This window comes from Erinaceus europaeus, chromosome 11 (assembly GCF_950295315.1).
Source record: "Erinaceus europaeus chromosome 11, mEriEur2.1, whole genome shotgun sequence".
NCBI lineage: Eukaryota > Metazoa > Chordata > Mammalia > Eulipotyphla > Erinaceidae > Erinaceus > Erinaceus europaeus.
In genome coordinates, this window is record NC_080172.1 from 57,680,112 (window position 1) to 57,699,438 (window position 19,327).

The 19,327-nt window shown below is 37.0% G+C and overlaps 1 protein-coding gene across 3 annotated transcripts in view; it reads left to right on the forward strand.

Annotated features, from left to right (window-relative positions):
• The window catches only part of GDAP2 (ganglioside induced differentiation associated protein 2), a 71,097-nt gene extending 52,229 nt beyond the window's left edge, over positions 1-18,868 (forward strand). For all 3 annotated transcript variants that reach the window (XM_007534772.3, XM_060201809.1, XM_060201808.1), the window contains 3 exons: positions 969-1,023; positions 14,490-14,633; positions 18,406-18,868. In XM_007534772.3, the coding sequence (XP_007534834.1) occupies positions 969-1,023; positions 14,490-14,633; positions 18,406-18,453 (247 nt within the window). In that variant the 3' untranslated portion in view covers positions 18,454-18,868. The remainder of the gene's footprint in view (positions 1-968; positions 1,024-14,489; positions 14,634-18,405) is intronic.
• Positions 18,869-19,327: the final 459 nt, after the last annotated feature.

The following is a 19,327-nucleotide window of genomic DNA, read 5'->3' on the forward strand; positions in this document are numbered from 1 at the left end:
TAGAATATGTACCTTGCATGCTTGCAGCCTCAGGTTCAAGCCCTGACACCACATGGGGGTTACATTAGCACTGGGAAAGCTCCAGTTCTGTGGTGTCTCTTCTTTTTACTTCACTGTCTCTGGTCTTCTGAATAAAATGTGGCCTGGGCACAGCCCAGGAGGTGAAACAGCAGATAAACCATAGACTCAAACATGAGGCCCCAAGTTCAATCCCTACATCTCATGTGCTAGACTAATGTACTGGTTCTTGCTCTCCTCTCTCTGTTTTGTTAATAATTCATTGTAAAAAGGTGACCTGGGAACAGTGGACCTGGAGAGCATGCATGAGATCCTCAACTCTATAAAAATTAATACCTTGAGAAAGGACTGGTTTCATTACCAATCTTTGCAAATAAAACATTTATAATACTATCTTCTGTTTATATAATGTGTTGGTATACTCATCAGAATTCATAAACAGTATTTCATTTGAGACAATGACCATTTTATTTTCCCAGAACACTGTTCACCTTTGGATTATGGTGGTGCAGGGGATTGAGCCTGGGACTTTGGAAACTCAGACATGAGTCTTTTTGAATAACCACTATGCTTTATCCCCCACCCTCTGTTTATTAATTTACAATATATACCAGAGAGCCTAGCATCCTATAAAAAATGGCACCAGTGTCTTTGCTAAATATGGATTTACTTTTTTCTATGCATGGGTGACTATAACAATCAAGAAGTATATTAATTATCACTTGTAAAAGAAATACCGTATCCCCCCCATAAAGAAAACAAAATTGAAAAAAAAAATACCATAAGTAATGAAGTAGTCTCCAAATTTTTGACATTTCACTGAGGATTCAATATGAAAACTAGAGGTGTTTAACAGTGTTTTTTCTCTCAATATATACTTATATACACAAGAGTTCATTGTTCATATTAGTGACTAGTTTTAGTGACTTATACTTTTTATTCTGTATCAGGTACAAGAGGAATTTAAAGGCTGTTTATTTTGTTCATCCAACATTTCGTTCAAAGGTACAGTATTTCACCGTTTAGCTAAATCTTAAACTTAAGTACACTGCATGCTAGCATAGTAAGATGTATTTAAAATCTTAATATAATGGCCACCATAGTGATGACTAATTTCTCTGTTTGCCCTTTGAATGTGATCTTGATTTATAATTCTAGTGTTTTGGTCCCATGTAACTCCAGTATCTCTGTAGGAGCCCCTTACATAAGCTACTAGTCTCCATCACTCTTAATTGCTTAATTTTACAACTTACATCTTAGCCTGCAAGATATATAATGGCTAGAGCTTAGCTGTCATGCTCCCAGTAATAACCCCAATATCTAACCCTGCATGCTAACTAGAAATAGTTCTTTTACTTTTCCTGAAAATAGCATCTTTTTTGTTTGCTTTCTTGTCTAGCCTAAAACCAGTGAATCATCACTGTAGCCACTCTTGTCAGTATCTGAAATAACCTCTCACCTCTAACCCTTTCATCATGTTTACCTGACCTGGAGATAATCCATCATTTTGTTTTCTTCATTCTGGCATCCAGATTACTGAGCACTGATGGAGATATCACAGAGCCCTGTGAATTTGGGCTCTTCAGCATACTCACCAGGTTTTCACTCCTTGAAATCCTTTCTAGTTTACTGAACAGTGACTCAACATGATTCTGTGTCCTCAAGTCCTATCCTTATCAACAACGACAGATGGCCTCACCTTTTTTTTTTCCATTCATTTTCAGAGCTGGGACACATGCATGATTTCACTGTACCCCTGCTGGATTTTTCTTTCAGAGAGAGATCATAGCACCAGAAATTCTCTTAGTGCCATGGTACTTCCAGTGTAGTGCCCTGCTTCTAGCCTGAGCCATACACTTGACCAGGCACATGTTCAATGTGATAAACTCTCTCTCAGCCCCAGACCTTGCCTTATTCTTAACCTAGAACACAGAAAGCCTCAGTAAAGAACTTCCTATCTCAGGGCCTGGCAGTGGCATACTTGGTAGAGCACACACATTACTTTGAGCCAGAACCCTAGTTCAAGCCCCTGGTCCCCACCTTCAGGAAGGGATGCTTCACAAGTGGTAAAACATTGCTGCATATCTCTCTCTCTCTCTCTCTCTCTCTCTCTCTCTGTCTCTTTGCCTCCCACCCCATTTTTCTCTGTCTCTAACAGGAAAGATAGAAAGGGGTGAGGATATATATATATATATAGTCAGTAAGTTGTCGTGCAAGCACTGAGCCCTACAGATAACCCTGGTTGCAAAAGTAAATAAAAAATCATCTCAAATGAGTATGGGATGATCCCACTCATAAACAGAAATTGAGAAAGAATAACAGAAAAACTAAAAGCAGGATTTGACTAAATTTGGAGAAGGGCACCAAAGTAAAAACCCTGGATTGAGAGTGAGGGTAGATCTTCAGCTTCATGGGGCAGGGGGGTGGGATGGGATGGGACACAGTCTTTTGGTGGTGGGAATGGTGTTTATGTACACTCCTAAAAATTAAAAAAAAAAATCATCTCAAATGTAGATTGAAATTAAAAAAAAAAAAATCTTTCTACCTGAAACTTAGCTATGCCCATCATGTCTTCTTTTTCTGTCATAAACATGTATTCTTTTTAATGAATGAGTGCCTCTACATGTACCCTAAATTCCACAGTAATGATGTTTTTTAGACAGTTAATAGATGTCGGTTCATCCCACTCATTGTCTTATTTAAATCTCTCACTATGAACTACATAGCGATGTCATTCCCAGTTCACAGGCAATGAAATTGGTGCTTTAAGAGATTATGTTTCCCAGGGTTAGCAAGTATAGATAACAAAAGCTGGATTTGAATCTAAACATTTTAATTCCATTGCCTGCACTCAATTACATAATATATTTTATTCCCTCTTTCTTATCTCATGTTTTTCTGGGCCTAACTCACCAACTTCAAACATGCTAAAGCCTTCACCTATGTCTCCTCCCCTTTACAACCAAATTTTCTACTATGTTTACCATCTCCATCTTTCATACACCCTAAATTACCCCAGTCTGATTCAGATCCCACTATGACTCAGTAAAGTTCTTCACATCAAAGTCACCAGTAATTTGTGTTACTAACTCCGGCCAACACTCACTTATCTTTATCTTACTTTCTGGCCAGTCTTGAACACATTAAGTTCTTCTTCCTTGAAACACTTTGTCTTGGCTTCTTTGAAACATCTTGCTTGTTTTTTGTTTTTTTTTTTCCTCCATCTACTAAATCATTATGAGTCTCCTTTCTCTACATGCAGTCTTCTTCTTCTGTTCAGCCTTTAAATGTTAGTATATTCAAATTCTCTGACTTTATTTCTCTGTCTCAGTGGCTTGCCATCATCTCTGCAGTTCCCTAATATATGCCAAGGGAAGGCTATAAAGCCTAATATGTAAAAGAGTTTGTGATTTCAGTTAATTTAGATTCTAATCCCAATCGCCTTACTATATAAGGCAAATTATATAACCTCCTTATGCTTTGATTTTATCTTCTATAATATGGAAATAGTACTGACTTTGAAGGGCCATTGAAAGGATGCACTAGTCAGTACATGTAAAATGCTTGAATCACTAATTGTCAAAATACTCAGTGCTAACCATTATGATCATCATGCCTGTGCTCAACCTGTGTTGAACTGCTGGTATTCTTACACTAGTATCTTACAGGCCCCAACGTTGTATATTTCAATAACAAAACTATTCATGTCCTCTTTCCCACTTCCACATGTCTAAATCACAAGCCAGGACTTTTTCTACTTCAGCTCTTATAAAGCATCAATGTTGTTGACTTACTATTACCCAAATTCACACCCTAGTCTTTATTCCTACTGTCCTGTAGTTAATTTACTACCTTTTACTTGAAAAAATAACCTCCTAAACTAATATTTATATCTTGCTTCCAATATGACATTGCTTCAAGTACCTTTAAGTATCACTAATGAAAACTTTGTGCAGTGTTACTTTAAGAAGCTTAAACTATTTACTATAAAGACCTTGCAAAATCTGGCCTACTTTTTGTATAGGCAGAAAAAGAAAGGGGGGTGGGGGCATGAATGTCAATGACAAATGAACATGAATATCAGTGGAATATATAGAAAGGATTTTTAGTTTAGGCATAAAAGCCTAAAATGTAGTGATTTATTAGATGATTGGGGTGAGAGAAATGACTTTGTCACCCATGACTCCCAACTGTCATCAGTTGAAGAGAATCGTGAATTGGAATATAAATTTGAGAGCTCTAACTCTGAGTGCATAATAAGAAGAATTACAGATGGAGAACAAAGAGAACAACCAAATACAGGGTCCTGGGACCAGGCAAAGAGATCAAGAAGTAGTTTAAAAACAATAGTCTTATAAATCAACATTTCCTCAGTAAAAGCTAAGAAAGAAAAAACTATTTAAAAATTAACTGAGACATTTTGTTGCTATGGGAGACCATGGCTAGGAAAAGTATATAAAAAACAACAGAAACAGCCATTATTTTTTTAAACAATTTTTTTATATTTATTTTATTTATTTATTCCCTTTTGTTGCCCTTGTTGTTTTATTGTTGTAGTTATTATTGTTGTTGTCGTTGTTGGATAGGACAGAGAGAAATGGAGAGAGGAGGGGAAGACAGAGAGGAGGAGAGAAAGATAGACACCTGCAGACCTGCTTCACCGCCTGTGAAGCGACTCCCCTGCAGGTGGGGAGCCGGAGTTTGAACCGGGATCCTTATGCCGGTCCTTGTGCTTTGCGCCACCTGCGCTTAACCCGCTGTGCTACAGCCCGACTCCCGAAACAGCCATTATTTTAAAGCACTGTGGGGAAATAAAGATTAGTGAAAAATTCTTATCTTTCATAATTAAATAATGAATAACACAAATAAGAAAGTGTTCCACCTTGAGATTTCTCAGTTTTTACCAAATTAATGAGTTTTCCATTCAAATCCTTCTTTAAAATTACAGAAGAGTTTGAGGGAGAGGAGCATGTAACACACCAGTTTATGCAATAAATTCTCCTGCTTGATGTGCACCAGAGGTCCCAGGTTTAATCTCCAGCACCACCATGAGCCAGAGCTGAATGTGCTTGGTACAACAACAGCAACATTTTAAAAAATGTGAGAAACATATATAGTAATGATTATAAAGTTTGTAGATTTCCTTTTGGTTCCTCTGTTGGTAGAACACAGTGTGTGCTAATTAAAGTTTATGCGAATATTTACTGGCCAGAATGGAAAAAGTAACGAATAGGTCTAATGTATGAACAGTCAGCTAAATGAATATGCATGGTACATGCTGTTGACATTCATTTTATGTATAACTGATTATTTATGAGAGTTCAGTCATGTCAGTAGGAAAGAATATGTTTAGCAAATCATACTAGAATAATTGGAATCCATGTGGAACAAAAGAACTTCAACCCATATCTTGCTGTATATATAATAATTATCTGAAAATGGATCAAAATGTTACATGTAAAACTGTTAACTTTCTAGAAGAAAAAGTTTTGTGACCTTGAGAAAAGCAAAGATTTCATTGATACATGAGCAAAAGCACAATCCATAAAAGAAATTGAACTTTGGGAGTCAGATGGTAACGCAGTGGGTTAAACACAGGTGGCACAAAGCGCAAGGACCAGCGTAAAGATCCCAGTTCAAGCCCCTGGCTCCCCACCTTCAGGGGAGTCACTTCACAAGCAGTGAAGCAGGTCTGTAGGTGTCTGTCTTTCTCTCCTCCTCTCTGTCTTCCCCTCCTCTCTCCATTTCTCTTTGTCCTATCCAACAATGATGACATTGATAATAACTACAACAGTAAAACAAGGGCAACAAAAGGGAATAAATAAATAAATAATTAAAAAAAGAAATTGAACATCAAAATCTAAAAACTTCTTTAAAAAAGAAACCTTCCTCCTTTGTAAAGATGGCTAAGATAAGAAAAGGTACAAGCTGCAGTCAGAAACAATATTATAAAAACGTTTATCAGATAAAGGGCTTATCTTCTGTATATATCAAATAATACAAAAAAAATCAGTATTTGGTAACCACCTCATTTATAAATGGACAGAAGCTTTTATAAATGCTTCATCTGGGGCCAGGCGGTGGCGCTCTGGGTTAGGTGCTCACACTACACATACTTCATCAGTGAAGATATATTGATGGCAAATAACACATAAAAAGTTGTCTAACATAATTACCAGGAAAGTATTGATATAGTCCAAATGTGATATTACTACACCTATACCTGTAATTTAAAAGACTGACATTAACCAAATGTTGATGAGAGTGTGGAATAAGTGGAATTCTCCATCCATGCTGACCAGGTTATAAAATGTTGGAAGACTTTGGAGCATAATTTAACAGTTTATTTGAAAATTAAATTTATACCTACTATATGATGCCGGGCTAGCTTCGTGGGCGGGAGACAGACGACCAGGGACTCATGGCTGAGCTGGAAACGCAGTTCAATCTTTATTGATGAGCGAGAATGCAGTGCAATCTATCTAATCTCTCTTCATTAGAAAATCCTGTCCTTTATATCTCCTGAGGCAGAAATGTCAGGTCGGAAGAGGAAGTACGTAGGATAGGGGCTGGGGAGAAGGAAAAAGTGTGTGAACCAGTGGGGATTAAATGGTGGAAAACAGGATGTGACTAGGAGAGGGGGCAGAGTGGAAAAAGAGCTCTAACCAGTGGGGATTAAACCAATGTGGGTCTCAGACAAAACAATGATTATGTAAATAGACCACAGTGTTAAGCAATGCAAGCAAATCTAACGTGATGATCAAAACAGAAGGGGTCTTAGAAGCAGAATTAGAAGCAGACCGACAATATGACTTAGCCATTCTACTCTTAGGCATTTACACAGACAAATGAAAATATATCTATATCTATCTGTTTGCAGATATTCATAGCACCTCTATTTGTGATGGTAAAGACCTGGAAACAAGGTGTGTGTCCCTTAAGAGAACTGAGAGCCAAACTCTGGCATAGCCGTACAATAGAATGCTACTCAGCAATAAAAAGCAATGAGCCATTGATATTTAACAACACAACGGAATCTCAGAACAAGTAGATGAAGCAAAAGAAGCCAAACTGAAGAGAGTACATACTGTATGAATCTATTGATGTAAAATTCTAGGGGATAAAAACTAGTACATAATTATAGAAAGCAGAGCAGTAGCTGTATATGGGCTAGGAGAGTGACAAAGACACTGAGAAGAAGGAGTTAGAAGAGCACTGAGAACCTTTGGAGCTGATGAAGTATATCACTTTCTTGTTTGTAGTGATGGTTTGGGGCTATATATATATATATGTATATATATATATACATATATATATATCAAAAACAAATTGCATATTTTAAATATGCGCAGCTTACTGTATGTCAGTGATCTACCAATAAACCTTTCTTAAAACCTACAATGAGCTACCAGTATACTGCCATCTTAATGACAAAAACTTTAAGTCTGAAAGTTTCATGACAATCTCTTCCAAAGAAACACATACCTAACTGTGACCCAGCAGTTCCATCCACCATTAGGTGTTTACTCACTTGAAATGAAAACATAGGCACTTAAAAATAATTCTACAAGAATGTTTACGGCAGATTTAGTCATAGTAGCCAACAAGTAAAATATCCCAAATGTCTAATAATAGTATTATGAATCAGCTCTGGAATTTTTTTTAAAAAAATCTGTTTATTAATTAACGAGTGAGGGAGGTGATAGAGATGTAGAGTATCACTCTGACGCATAATATATCAAGGATCAAACTCATGACATGATGCTGGAGAATCCGACTGCACTGCCTTCTGGGCCACTGAAATATTCATGTAATGAAATGTTATTTGGCAATAAAAGAGCACTCTGCTGCACACAGCAACATGGAAGAATCTCAAAAACATACTGAGCGAAAGAAGCCTTACATAAGAGTCATACTGTGTGACTTCATTTATATGAGATTCTGGGGTAGGCAGAATTACCCATGGATAAATAAAGCCCAATTTTTGCCTTTTGAGAGAACTACCTATGAAATGTTTATTTTATAGGAGATCTGTGCTTATATGTGTGCATTTATCTAGGCAGTGAAAGCAACCTAAATATGCATCTCATCAAATGTAAATTAAGGAGAGAGCTAGGGGGGGGGGGAAATCCAGATACCACTGTGGCATGCACAATATCAGGAATTGAATTTGGGACCTATTGACTGCAAATCCAGCGCCTGATGCACTCTTTAGCTATTTAAATTTGATAACAGATCACGTGAACATTAGATTCTAATAAAGCAGATTAATGCCATGTTTGATAAAAGTTTACTGATGGCACAATTGACCTTGAAATGCAGCAATGTGTGAGATGGATTTATAAATGGATAGATACACAAAAAAATATGAGAAATGTCAATAATTGTTAGTGAATAACTTGTAAAATTCTTTCCACTTTCTTCTCCTTCTCCTTCTCCTTCTCCTTCTCCTTCTCCTTCTCCTTCTCCTTCTCCTTCTCCTTCTCCTTCTCCTTCTTCTTCTTCTTGCGTTTGCCCTTCTTCCATAGCCAGTCAACAGTGTTAGGTTGAGCCTGATGTAAAGTTTCGAGACCTCCTTTGAATCTGGAGAGGTGGCAGTCGTTGACTATGTGGGTCATAGTCTGTCTGTAGCCACTTTCCACTTTAATGAACATTTTCAACAATAAAAATGTTTAATAAGGAAAAATATCTTTTTCTTCCATGTTTCACAAGTTCACATGTACCAGAAGAGAATACACCATTAGCCAAAATCTGGCTTTATCTATACAGCCTCCCGTAATAGGGGGTCAGTAAGTAATTATCCTGGGACCAGCTGATAGCACACCTGATTAAGCAGATATGTTACAGAATGGCCTGGCTTCAAGTCCTTGGCCCCTACCCACAAGGTAGAAGCATCACATTTGGTGAAACAGTGCTGCAGGTATCTCTCTCCTTTCAGTTTCTCTCTCTCCTAAATAAATAACATTTAAAAATTATTATTATCCTTCCTTGTTATATTGATGGGTAGACATTACCAGAAGTTTTAGTGTTTGAGCTGAAGCTTAACACCACTGACATTGCTTCAGATAGTAATCAGCATGACTAGCAGGTTGGGTGGAGGCTAAAAACCAGATGTATAAAAGTCATTATGTAATTTCATCCCAATATCTCTGGGGTAGGGAAATAAAGAGAGGATTGAAAGTATGAAACCCATGTGTAGTGAAACCATAATTCTTTTGTACTAAGTAAAAAAAAAATGTACATAGAGTATTTGTAATTGAAATCAAGGGATAATGAAATAGTCACTTCACACTGTTCTGATTTCATACTCCAGATCTTTTCCAGGCCATGTTACCCAAAGTGGTGATAACTGACTACTCATATAAATCACTACTCTTTTTCTTCTTTTAAGTTTAGTAATAGAATGCATATCAATAGAATTTAAACCCACTGTTGATTCTGACTCCAGAATAATTGGATAGCACATGCATTTGAACTATCTTTTCCTACTTTATATTACTTTCTTTTTTATTAATTGTTTATTATTGAATAAAGACAAATTGAGAAGGGTGGAGGAGGTAGAGAGAAAAAGACAGACGCCTACAGCACTGCTTCACCACATATGAAGCTTTCCCCTTGCAGGTAGGGTTCAGGGGCTTGAACCTGGGTCCTTGTACACCATAATATGTGTGCTTAACAGATGCACCACTACCTATATTACTATATTACTTTCTTTTTTTTAATATTTTTATTTTATTGTATTGGTGTTTTTTTTTTTTTTTTTTTTGAGAGAGAGATGCAGAGAGAAACACAGAGAAACGCCAGAACATTGCTCAGCTCTGGCTTATGGTGGTGCGGGAGTTGAACCTGGGACTTAGGAGCCTCAGGCATGAGAGTCTGTTTGCATAACCATTATGCTGTCTTCCCCACCCCCTATATTACTTTCTTATCCTCTATTCTTGACTCTGCATTTGTAAATACCTGGGTGAACTCTAGCACTTATAAAAGACAGTAGTTCTTTGTCAAACTTTTCATGTTTTTTTAATTGGGAGATACTAAGTATTTAAGTTTACCTAAATGAATGTATGTTATGTTACTATAAATGATTGAAAACTAAAAGCTGAACTGTGTGATACTAAAATGAGGGGAAGATAGTTATCATGGGATTCTTCAAGAATATAAACAAGGTCAGAGGAGAAAATGCAATAGAGAAATCATTTCTCTTTGAAAGACTATATGTGGGGAGTCAGCGGTAGCGCAGCGGGTTAACCACAAGGACTGGCATAAGGATCCTGGTTCAAGCCCCCAGCTCCCCACCTGCAGGGGAGTCGCTTCACAAGTGGTGAAGCAGGTCTGCAGGTGTCTGTCTTTCTCTCCCCCTCTGTCTTCCCCTCCTCTCTCCATTTCTGTCTGTCCTGTCCAACAATAACGACATCAGTAATAACTACAACAATAAAACAAGGGCAACAAAAGGGAATAAATAAAATAAATATTGAGAAAAAAAAAGACTATATGTATACCTAGGTTCAATATTCTTACTGATCCAACTTTCTCTTTGAATTTACTACCTCTATCCTATATGGTAATATCAGGGTGGTACAGCACACTCCAGAGACATTTTATAGAACTGTATAAACAAGAAGGGCAATTAAAAACTTTTTAGGGACCTGGTGGTCGCACACCTGGTTGAGTACACATGTTATAACATGCACAAGGATGCGGAAGGACCCAGATTTAATCCTCTGGCCCCCACCTGCAGGGGGAAAGCTTCACAAGTGGTGAAGCAGTGCTGTAGGTGTCTGTCTGTCTCCTCTGTGAAAGCAATTTAAGTCCAGAACCTCTTATTTTTCCATTTGTTAAAGCTTTTAGCGCATAGATAAATCATTGTGTGGGGGGGGATGGGTGGCTTTAATTTGACCCAATGAATATGACATTGAACAAGAGAAATCCCCACACGGGGGAGTGTACAATCTGTTTAGAGAAACTGTACAGTGTAGAATGTTAATGATACAATGCGAGTACACAGGTGGTGTTGGAGGACATTCTTATAACAGGACATTCTTTTTCTAGTAGTGGGTAGAGAGTCATTGAAGAAGTGACTTCACCTTGCTGAGAGGAATTCTAATCTGAGCTCTCAAAAAACAATTAGGCAAGTAAAGAACTGAGAAAGAAAAAAAAAGATGTCAAGACTAAACAGCAGCATGTTAAGGTAGCTAGGGGACAGGGGGCATGAAGCAGCACAAAAATTCCCAATTTTCTAACTATTATTATACCTTTACCAAGCACAACAGCTTCTCAGATATAAATAGGGACTCTCAGATATAAATAGGCTTTCTTTGCACCATTCATTGCATTTAGTATTTTTCCCCTTATGTAGTTAAGTTTAAAATCTAGTTTCTCTGCTAGAATCTAAGTTCCCTATAGAGGATTGACCTTTGTTATCTTATATCACCTACAACTACTGTGCATTGCTTAGCACAGAGTAGTTATCTAGTAGATTTTCAACTCCCTGCATATGTGTATCCCCAAGTACATCCTTGAGGTTCTTCTCTCTTCTGACTACAATCTTAGTTGCTGAAATTCTAGAATCTGTAAAATCTCCATGGTCTCTCTAATCCTTTACTATCAATAGTTTTATCAGCCCTCTCGGTGAACGGTTGTCAAGCTCCTAATCTTGAGTTTTCCCTAATCTAGTTTGCTGAAGTTTGTATCAACCAAATCTATTTTTTGAAAAAAGACACCTGTTTTTAAGTGATATAAAAGCTGCTTTTAATATGTAATTCAGTGACTTTAAATTAGCTTGCCTTGAGGCTGGGGAGATAGAATAATGGTTATGCAAAGAGACTCTCATGCCTGCAGCTCCAAGACCCAGGCACCACCATATGCCAGAGCTGGTGAAAAAAAAAATTGGGAGTCAGGCGGTAGCGCAGCGGGTTAAACGCACGTGGCGCAAAGCGCAAGGACTGGCAGAAAGATCCCAGTTCGAGCCCCTGGCTCCCCACCTCCGGGGGGGGGGGGGGTCGATTCACAGGCGGTAAAGCAGGTCTGCAGTGTAAAAGGCAGTAGCCTTGAAATTCCCTTTTTATGCAGTTGTTTGTTAAGTGCTTTTAGTATGAGTTGCTTGTAGTATGAGGTGTAAAATTCCTTGCCCCTTCCCCCTTGAATAAGCAGGACCTAATCAGTTAAGGCCACCCATTGTTCAAAGGACCCTACATGGGGACAAGCCTTATCAGGACCTTTGAACTGACTTTGTGGTATGCAGCCCACCGGATGGGTGGTCATAGCAGATGGTAGGGGGATGTGGCGACCCTGCCTGGTTGAATTCTATTGGTTGTGTGATCTTACTATATTTGAAACTAGCCCGCGCTTTGCTTTGAATGGATCATGCTTTTGCAAAGTTTGAAATGATTGGATCTTGTGTTTGCTATAGCCTGTTATTGGATGTAGATTGATAAGGTGATGTGCTCCCCCTCCCTGAGTGTAGTCTGAATTCCTATAAATTGTATTGTTTGAGCCCTGTTCGGGGCCGAGCTTGGTAGACTAACACCAGTCACCATCTCGGCCCGGATTGCAATTCGTCAATAAACATCTTTGCTTCCTTACAGTGGATGGTGGTTTGATTTATGCTCGCTAACATGCAGGTGTCTATCCTCCCCCCCCCCATCTTCCCCTCCTCTCTCCATTTCTCTCTGCCCTATCCAACAATGAAAACAGAATCTTGCTTTGATCCTTCAATGCCAAGTACCTCCACTACCTGCTTCTCCCTTTCTCCAAATAAGATTTGTAAGGTGGGAAGGGAGAAAGCACAGAAGATAATACTAATATTTGAGACCTTGTACCAGTATAACCCAGGGCAATATAATATGGCAGTTTCTTGAGATGTCACATATCACACCTCCTCTTTCAAAAGTAGGAATGGCAGCTAATACAATTACTCTGCAGACTATTAGTAAATAAGCATAGGGTAAATAAAATTGACAATTTAGATAGATGAACATTTCTAAATTCTAGTTACCTAGTTAATATCAACATTATTTTCCCTCAAGAATTGTTTTTTTTTAAAAAAACAAAATTTGTAGACTAGTTTTTACTTATTTTTATTGCCACCAGAGTTATTGCTGGGGCTTGGTGCCTACATGACAGATCCACTGTTCCCACTAGCTGCTTTTTTCTATTTATTGTTTGTTTAATAAAGACAGAAATTGAGAGGGAAAGGTGATAGGGAGAAAAAGATTCTCCTTTACTCCTTGTGAAACTCCCTCCCCACCTCTAAGTGAAATGAGCAGTGGGGACTCATTGTACTAAGATTAATTTAAGAAAACTGACTACATGTTACATATCAACTGAAAAGTAAATGTTTCATAATAGGAGGAAAAAATCTTCAGCATCATTTTAAAACAGTGAAAAGAGCTTGATATATGGAAATAGTAACCATTTTCAGAGTCTCAGTGAAACCGTTTTTTCCTACCAAATATTGCAGTGATTTGACTATGATCCAAAATGAGAAGCATATATTGTATCACAACAGTACATTTATAAGAACATATAGATTAAAAAAACATAGATCATATGATAGAAACAGAAACATCATGAAGCAAAAGTCACCCGTTCAACACTCCCTAGTAAACCACACTCCTTAGTAATTATTACTCTAGTATATGTCTTCTGCTTGTTTCTTAATAATTTTTAATTTGTTATTAGTAGTTTGTTACAAGATTATAAGATTACAATGTATAGTTCTATACCACACTCACCACCAAAGTTCCATATCCCCACCTTTCAACGTCCCAAAGAAAACCAGCATAGTTCTCACAAGTCTTACAAACAAGTTTGCTTGCTTCAGTTTGGTTTGGAGTTGCTAGTTTGTTTATTTTAGGTAAATCAGATCTCTAGATGCCACATTTGAGTGAAACCTTCTAGTCGTCTTTCAGCTCTTATTTTACTAAGCACAATCACCTCCAGTTCCACCATTTTGTCCCGAAGGACACAATTATCTTTTTTTAATTATTATTGCAGAATAGTATTCCATGGAATATATATGCCATAACTTTAGCAGTCATCTGTTGATAGGCATCTAGGCTGCTTCCACTCTTTTGCTATTGTGACTAATGCAGCTATTAATTTAGGGGTGCATATGTCTCTTCTAATTAGTATTTGAGTGTCCACTGGATAAATGCCTAACAGTGGTATTGCTGGATCGTAAGGCACCTTCATTTTTATTTGTTTAAGAACTCTATACTCTTCCAAAGGGGCTGTACCAGTTTGTATTCCCACCTCCTTTGCTTGTTTTTAATGTACTTTATAACTAACTGAACTGACTGAATAACTTACTGATAAACTGTAGCCTGCATGTTGAAAAACAATGTTTATCACAAGATTTCTTTGTCAGTTTTTCAGTTGTTTGAAATCAGTTTTCACTGAGTGTAAAATTTCAAAGTCATGTTCGTATTTCTCACTCTGACTTGAATTGTTTTTCTCTTCTATTCATTCAGGTATCAACATGGTTCTTTACCACCTTTTCTGTCTCAGGACTGAAGGACAAAATCCATCACGTGGATAGTCTTCACCAGCTGTTTTCTGCTATATCACCAGAACAGATTGACTTTCCTCCTTTTGTCCTTGAATATGATGCCAGGGTAAGAAGTACCAAGACCTTACTCTCACGTAGTCTAGTCTGTTAGTTATTAAGGTTGAATGACTTTTTTCATCTACTTAAATAGAGTCAGGAGAATCTACTGGTGTCCATTTTCAATATTAGTCTTAAGTACTAAGTACCCTATAAAGTTTCATTTTGTTAAATGTTTGTGTATTCTTTAGAATTAATATAATTACAAATGCAGTTATGAATGTACCACTTAAACACTAACAAAAGATATTCCCTGAAATTCACTAAAGCTCAATTTATTAACAGTGTCACTTTAATAATTCAAAAAAGAGCAGGGGTAGATAGCATAATGGTTATGCAAAGAGATTCTCATGCCTGAGGCTCTGAAGTCCCAGGTTCAGTCCCATGCACCACCATAAGCCAGAGCTGAGCAGTGCTCTGGTACTTATGTGTCTTTCTCTCTCTGCATCTCTCTCAAAAATAAATAAAAATATTTTTAAAAGAAAAAGAAAAAATAATTCAAAAAAATTTGGCCATAATATTTCTTTAAGTCTGAAATTATTTGTTCTCCCCTATTACAAGTGTACGGAAAAATAAATATCCTATGTCACATTTTCTAACATTTTTCTAACAGGCTGTCATTTCTGTTCCCTTTAATATGAAGAGCGAAGTATTTAATGTATCCTAATGGCTAATAAAATTTCATATTTGGCTATTTCAGAGAGGATTGTAATTAGAACAGCTGCATGTTATAGATACAAGGATTAAAGAATATATGGGAAGGAAAAAAAGAACATCAGTTTGTATTTGCTGAAAATTGCAAGAGCAGAAATGGTCTTGTTATTCTTTTGAACTGTGCATCACTCTTAATACTTAAAATGAGTAACAGGAAATGTGAAGGACACTAAAAGATATTTTGATACACAGCATAGAATGACAGTTCAAAGCTAATGCCTGGGTTTATAATTTTTTTTCCCTAAAGTAGAAATATATGATTTGGGCTGTATTATTTAGAAGCCCAAAAGGCTTTTATTTTTATTTTTTTCCTAACGACTAAGACAGGCACATTTCCTATATACTCAAGGACATATAAAGCAAACCGTCATTATTTATCACCACCACATTCAAGCTTAGTGCTTTTGGTTTTAGTTTTCTTATGTTTTTCTTTTTAGATTTTTGCTATATTTTGTATATCAACTGTAGTCTTTGTTACTAATAGTATTAATCAAAATTAATTGATAAAGTCTGTCATCTAACTCTTGTCTCATTGAGTGATTTCTCTCCTCTAGAGCTTTCTAAAATTGAGGTATTATCCCAACTACATATAAAAACTAAAGGAAGGAATAAAAATAGAGAACTATTGTAAGAAGGTTTCAGGTTATGTAGAAGGGCCAGGCAAAGCGAGAATCTCTAGGGACAGAGTTTTACATGCTGTGCTACATTGCATAGGCTTTGTGGTCATGGGGAATGTTCCACCAGGGGGAAATCAACACTGTATTTATTTAGAAAGGTGGTTAAAGAAATGGTAGAGAAAAGGATCAGACTATTGGCACACAGACAAGTAAAAGGCTGTTAGTGAATGCCAGAGAAGAAAAGAAACTAGAGCTAATAGTAGTTAGTTGTTAAGCCTAGGATTTGAAGATTCTTCAGATATTTAGAAATAGAAATTTTAGGAAATAAAGATTCAAAGACTTTGTTGAGCATTTAGCACGAAGGAGAAAAGAATTTCTAAGATGAACTGTTGAAGTTATTACTTTGAGAGACTTGGTAGAGGGTGTTAGCACCACCTCAAATGGGAAAGTTGAAGAAAGAACAGGGAAGGGGAGGAGGCTTACAAAGAAGGAACAGAATTGTATTCAGTTTGCAGCACACCGTAGGTATTGAGGTGGCAGTACAAGAGTTTGGATATACATTAAAAGGAAACATTTTCTCTTGATAGGAAAAATTAGAAATATTTATTAAAGAAAATGAAATGAATAGGATTAACTTTGTCATATTCAATTGTGCCTTGCAAAGCTACTTATTTGGTGAAAGAATGAATCAGTGAATGAATGAATGAATGAATGAATGAATGAATGAATGAGTGTTTGTTGGTAGCAAGTTTCAGTGGGCATCTGTTTTTGGAATGCAAGTGATTTAAATAGAGAAAGTAAGTTCTACAGAACTAAAAGGAACCTGTGAACATCACTTTTTTTTAAATTTTCTCTTTTGTTGCCCTTGTTGTCTTTTTATTGTTGTTGTAGTTATTATTTTCATTGTTATTGATGTTGTTGTTGGATAGGGGAGATAGAGAAGGAGAGAGAAAGATAGACACCTGCAGACCTGCTTCACCGCCTGTGAAGGGACTCCTCTGCAGGTGGAGAGCCAGGGGCTCGAACCGGGCTCTTTACCCAGTCCTTGTGCTTTGTGCCACGTGCGCTTAACCCTCTGCGCTACCACCCGACTCCCTGAACATCACTTTTAACTCTATATAAAAATGAAAAAAAAAAAAGATACATTACTTCAGAAAGAAAGACCTTTGGCATTTTTACATAATAAAAAAAAATGTGTTTACCTGGTCACACAAATTTTCAATTTCTTTCTTTTTCTTTTTTTTTTTTTTCTTCAAATTTCTATCACTGTTACCAGAAACAGTGAAAATGTTTGGTTGGAAATCTGTTACATTCTATTACAGAGTTGTGGTGGGAATTGTGTGGAGTTGTACCCTTCTTATCCTATGGTTTTTGTGTTTCCTTTTTATAAATGAAAATTAAAAAATAAAAATAAAGAAAATAAAAAATGTGGGGAATTAATCTTAAATCTCATAAATCTAATCTAGTGTCTTTTCATCACAAGGTTAACTGTCTTGGTTTTTATTAAGATAAAGTTATCCAAAATCAGGTCAGATATTTTCCATCACACTTATTTGTTGCTTTTTACACATGACATTAAAAACTGGCATTTAATTCTCCATCTTGATTTTGAGCACACACCCCCTAAGAACTATAATTGTTACAAGCCTTGCCACTCAGGCATGTCATAGAGAAGAGTCATTTCTGCCAAAAACACATTTAAAGTTATTAAATTCTTCAGTGATCATTTGTCTTGTTTCATAGTTCTGTGTTAAAATTTGTACACAGGCAACACAATGTGACAAAAAGGAATCTGGCTATTAGTTAGAATAAATATGGATTAAAATTCAGGCTCTTCTTGTTGCTAACTAGGTAACTTAAGGTGAATTGAATTACTCGTCCCATGGATCTCAGCTTCCTCATCAGTAGTGAGAATGTTACCAGCTTTGTGGCACAACATGAGGTCTTAATATGAAAGAAATGTGTTGCTAAAGTGTCTGAAATAGAAAATACTAAGTGGTGATGTTAAAGTACCATGTGGATTACCTCTGCTCACTTTACATCAGCTCTGATACCAGCAGAGTTTCTCTGGTGGCTGAGGGGTTGCTCAGGACCAGGCAATTTTTTTTTTCCCCCGTCACCTCCAGAGTTTTTGCTGGGGCTTCCTGCCTCACTTGACTCTGACTCTGTTTTTTTGTCCACATAGAAGGCGAGAGACAGAGACTGAGAGAAAGATACCATGACATTACTCCACTGTTGGTGAAGCTTCCTCTTTTGAATAGCACTCCCTTGAATTGGTCTTACCACTTAATATTCTTTTTTTAAAATTTTTATTTATAAAAAGGAAACACTAACAAAACCATAGGATAAGAGGGGTACAACTCCACAAAGTTCCCACGACCAGACCTCCGTATCCCCTCCCCTTTCCTGATAGCTACTACTTAATATTCTTGTCTTGTCTTCTTTCCACAGGAAAATGGGCCTTATTATACATCTTATCCTCCCTCACCAGATTTGTGACCTGCCATCTTTAAGTGCTACTGGTTCTCAAGGATACCATACTCTCCATGAGTTGCTACCTACTGAAGTGATACTCATTTTTGCTGTACAGATCCAGAGAGCCTTTTGTCCCCACCTCTCTGGTATTTTTTTATTGACTGTATATTTTCTGGCATATACGCAATCTGAAAATGGTAGGCCATTCTGAACTGCACACTTATTTTAAATTTGTATATTTGTATTAAATGGAAATGTTCATTTTTAAGAGGGCTATAAATAGACATTGGGGAGCAGTTTTTGAGTATCTTCAGTTTCCTGAAAGGACACTGGGTTCTTGGTTAGATGAGCCACTCCTGTTCTTCACATCACCTCTTGAACATTGCACGTTTTCTTTGTGTACTTAAGACTTTCTCAAAATATATAGAACCAATATATACTGACTGGGTGCATTGTTTGCTTCAGATCCTGCCATAATGCTTTCCACAGGTAATTTGGTTATGATAAATGGGAATTGTCACTAGTTAAAATTTAGATGACTTCCAGAGTCATGGCTATGGAAGACTTAAGGACTAACGATCTTTGAATTATGTGATATGTAAAGATCGCCTCTGGTCATTTCTGAAGAGTGGGGGAATCAATACTCTTATGAATCTTCAGCCTTCTCCCTATAATCATGAGTGATTTGGTGTCCACATTCAAAAGACTGCATATTCTTTTAAGTGAATGGGCAGTTTTTAAGACTGCCAGAGAGCCTTTATAGGGTATGTCTGTCTTCCCAGAGTCATTTGTAATTTACTTTGGTGCTTACAGCTACTCCCTTTTAAGGAAGTATGCCAGGAGTGTCCCTTCGAGTTGCTTACATCAATATGGTGGAAATGTTTTTGCAATGAACAAA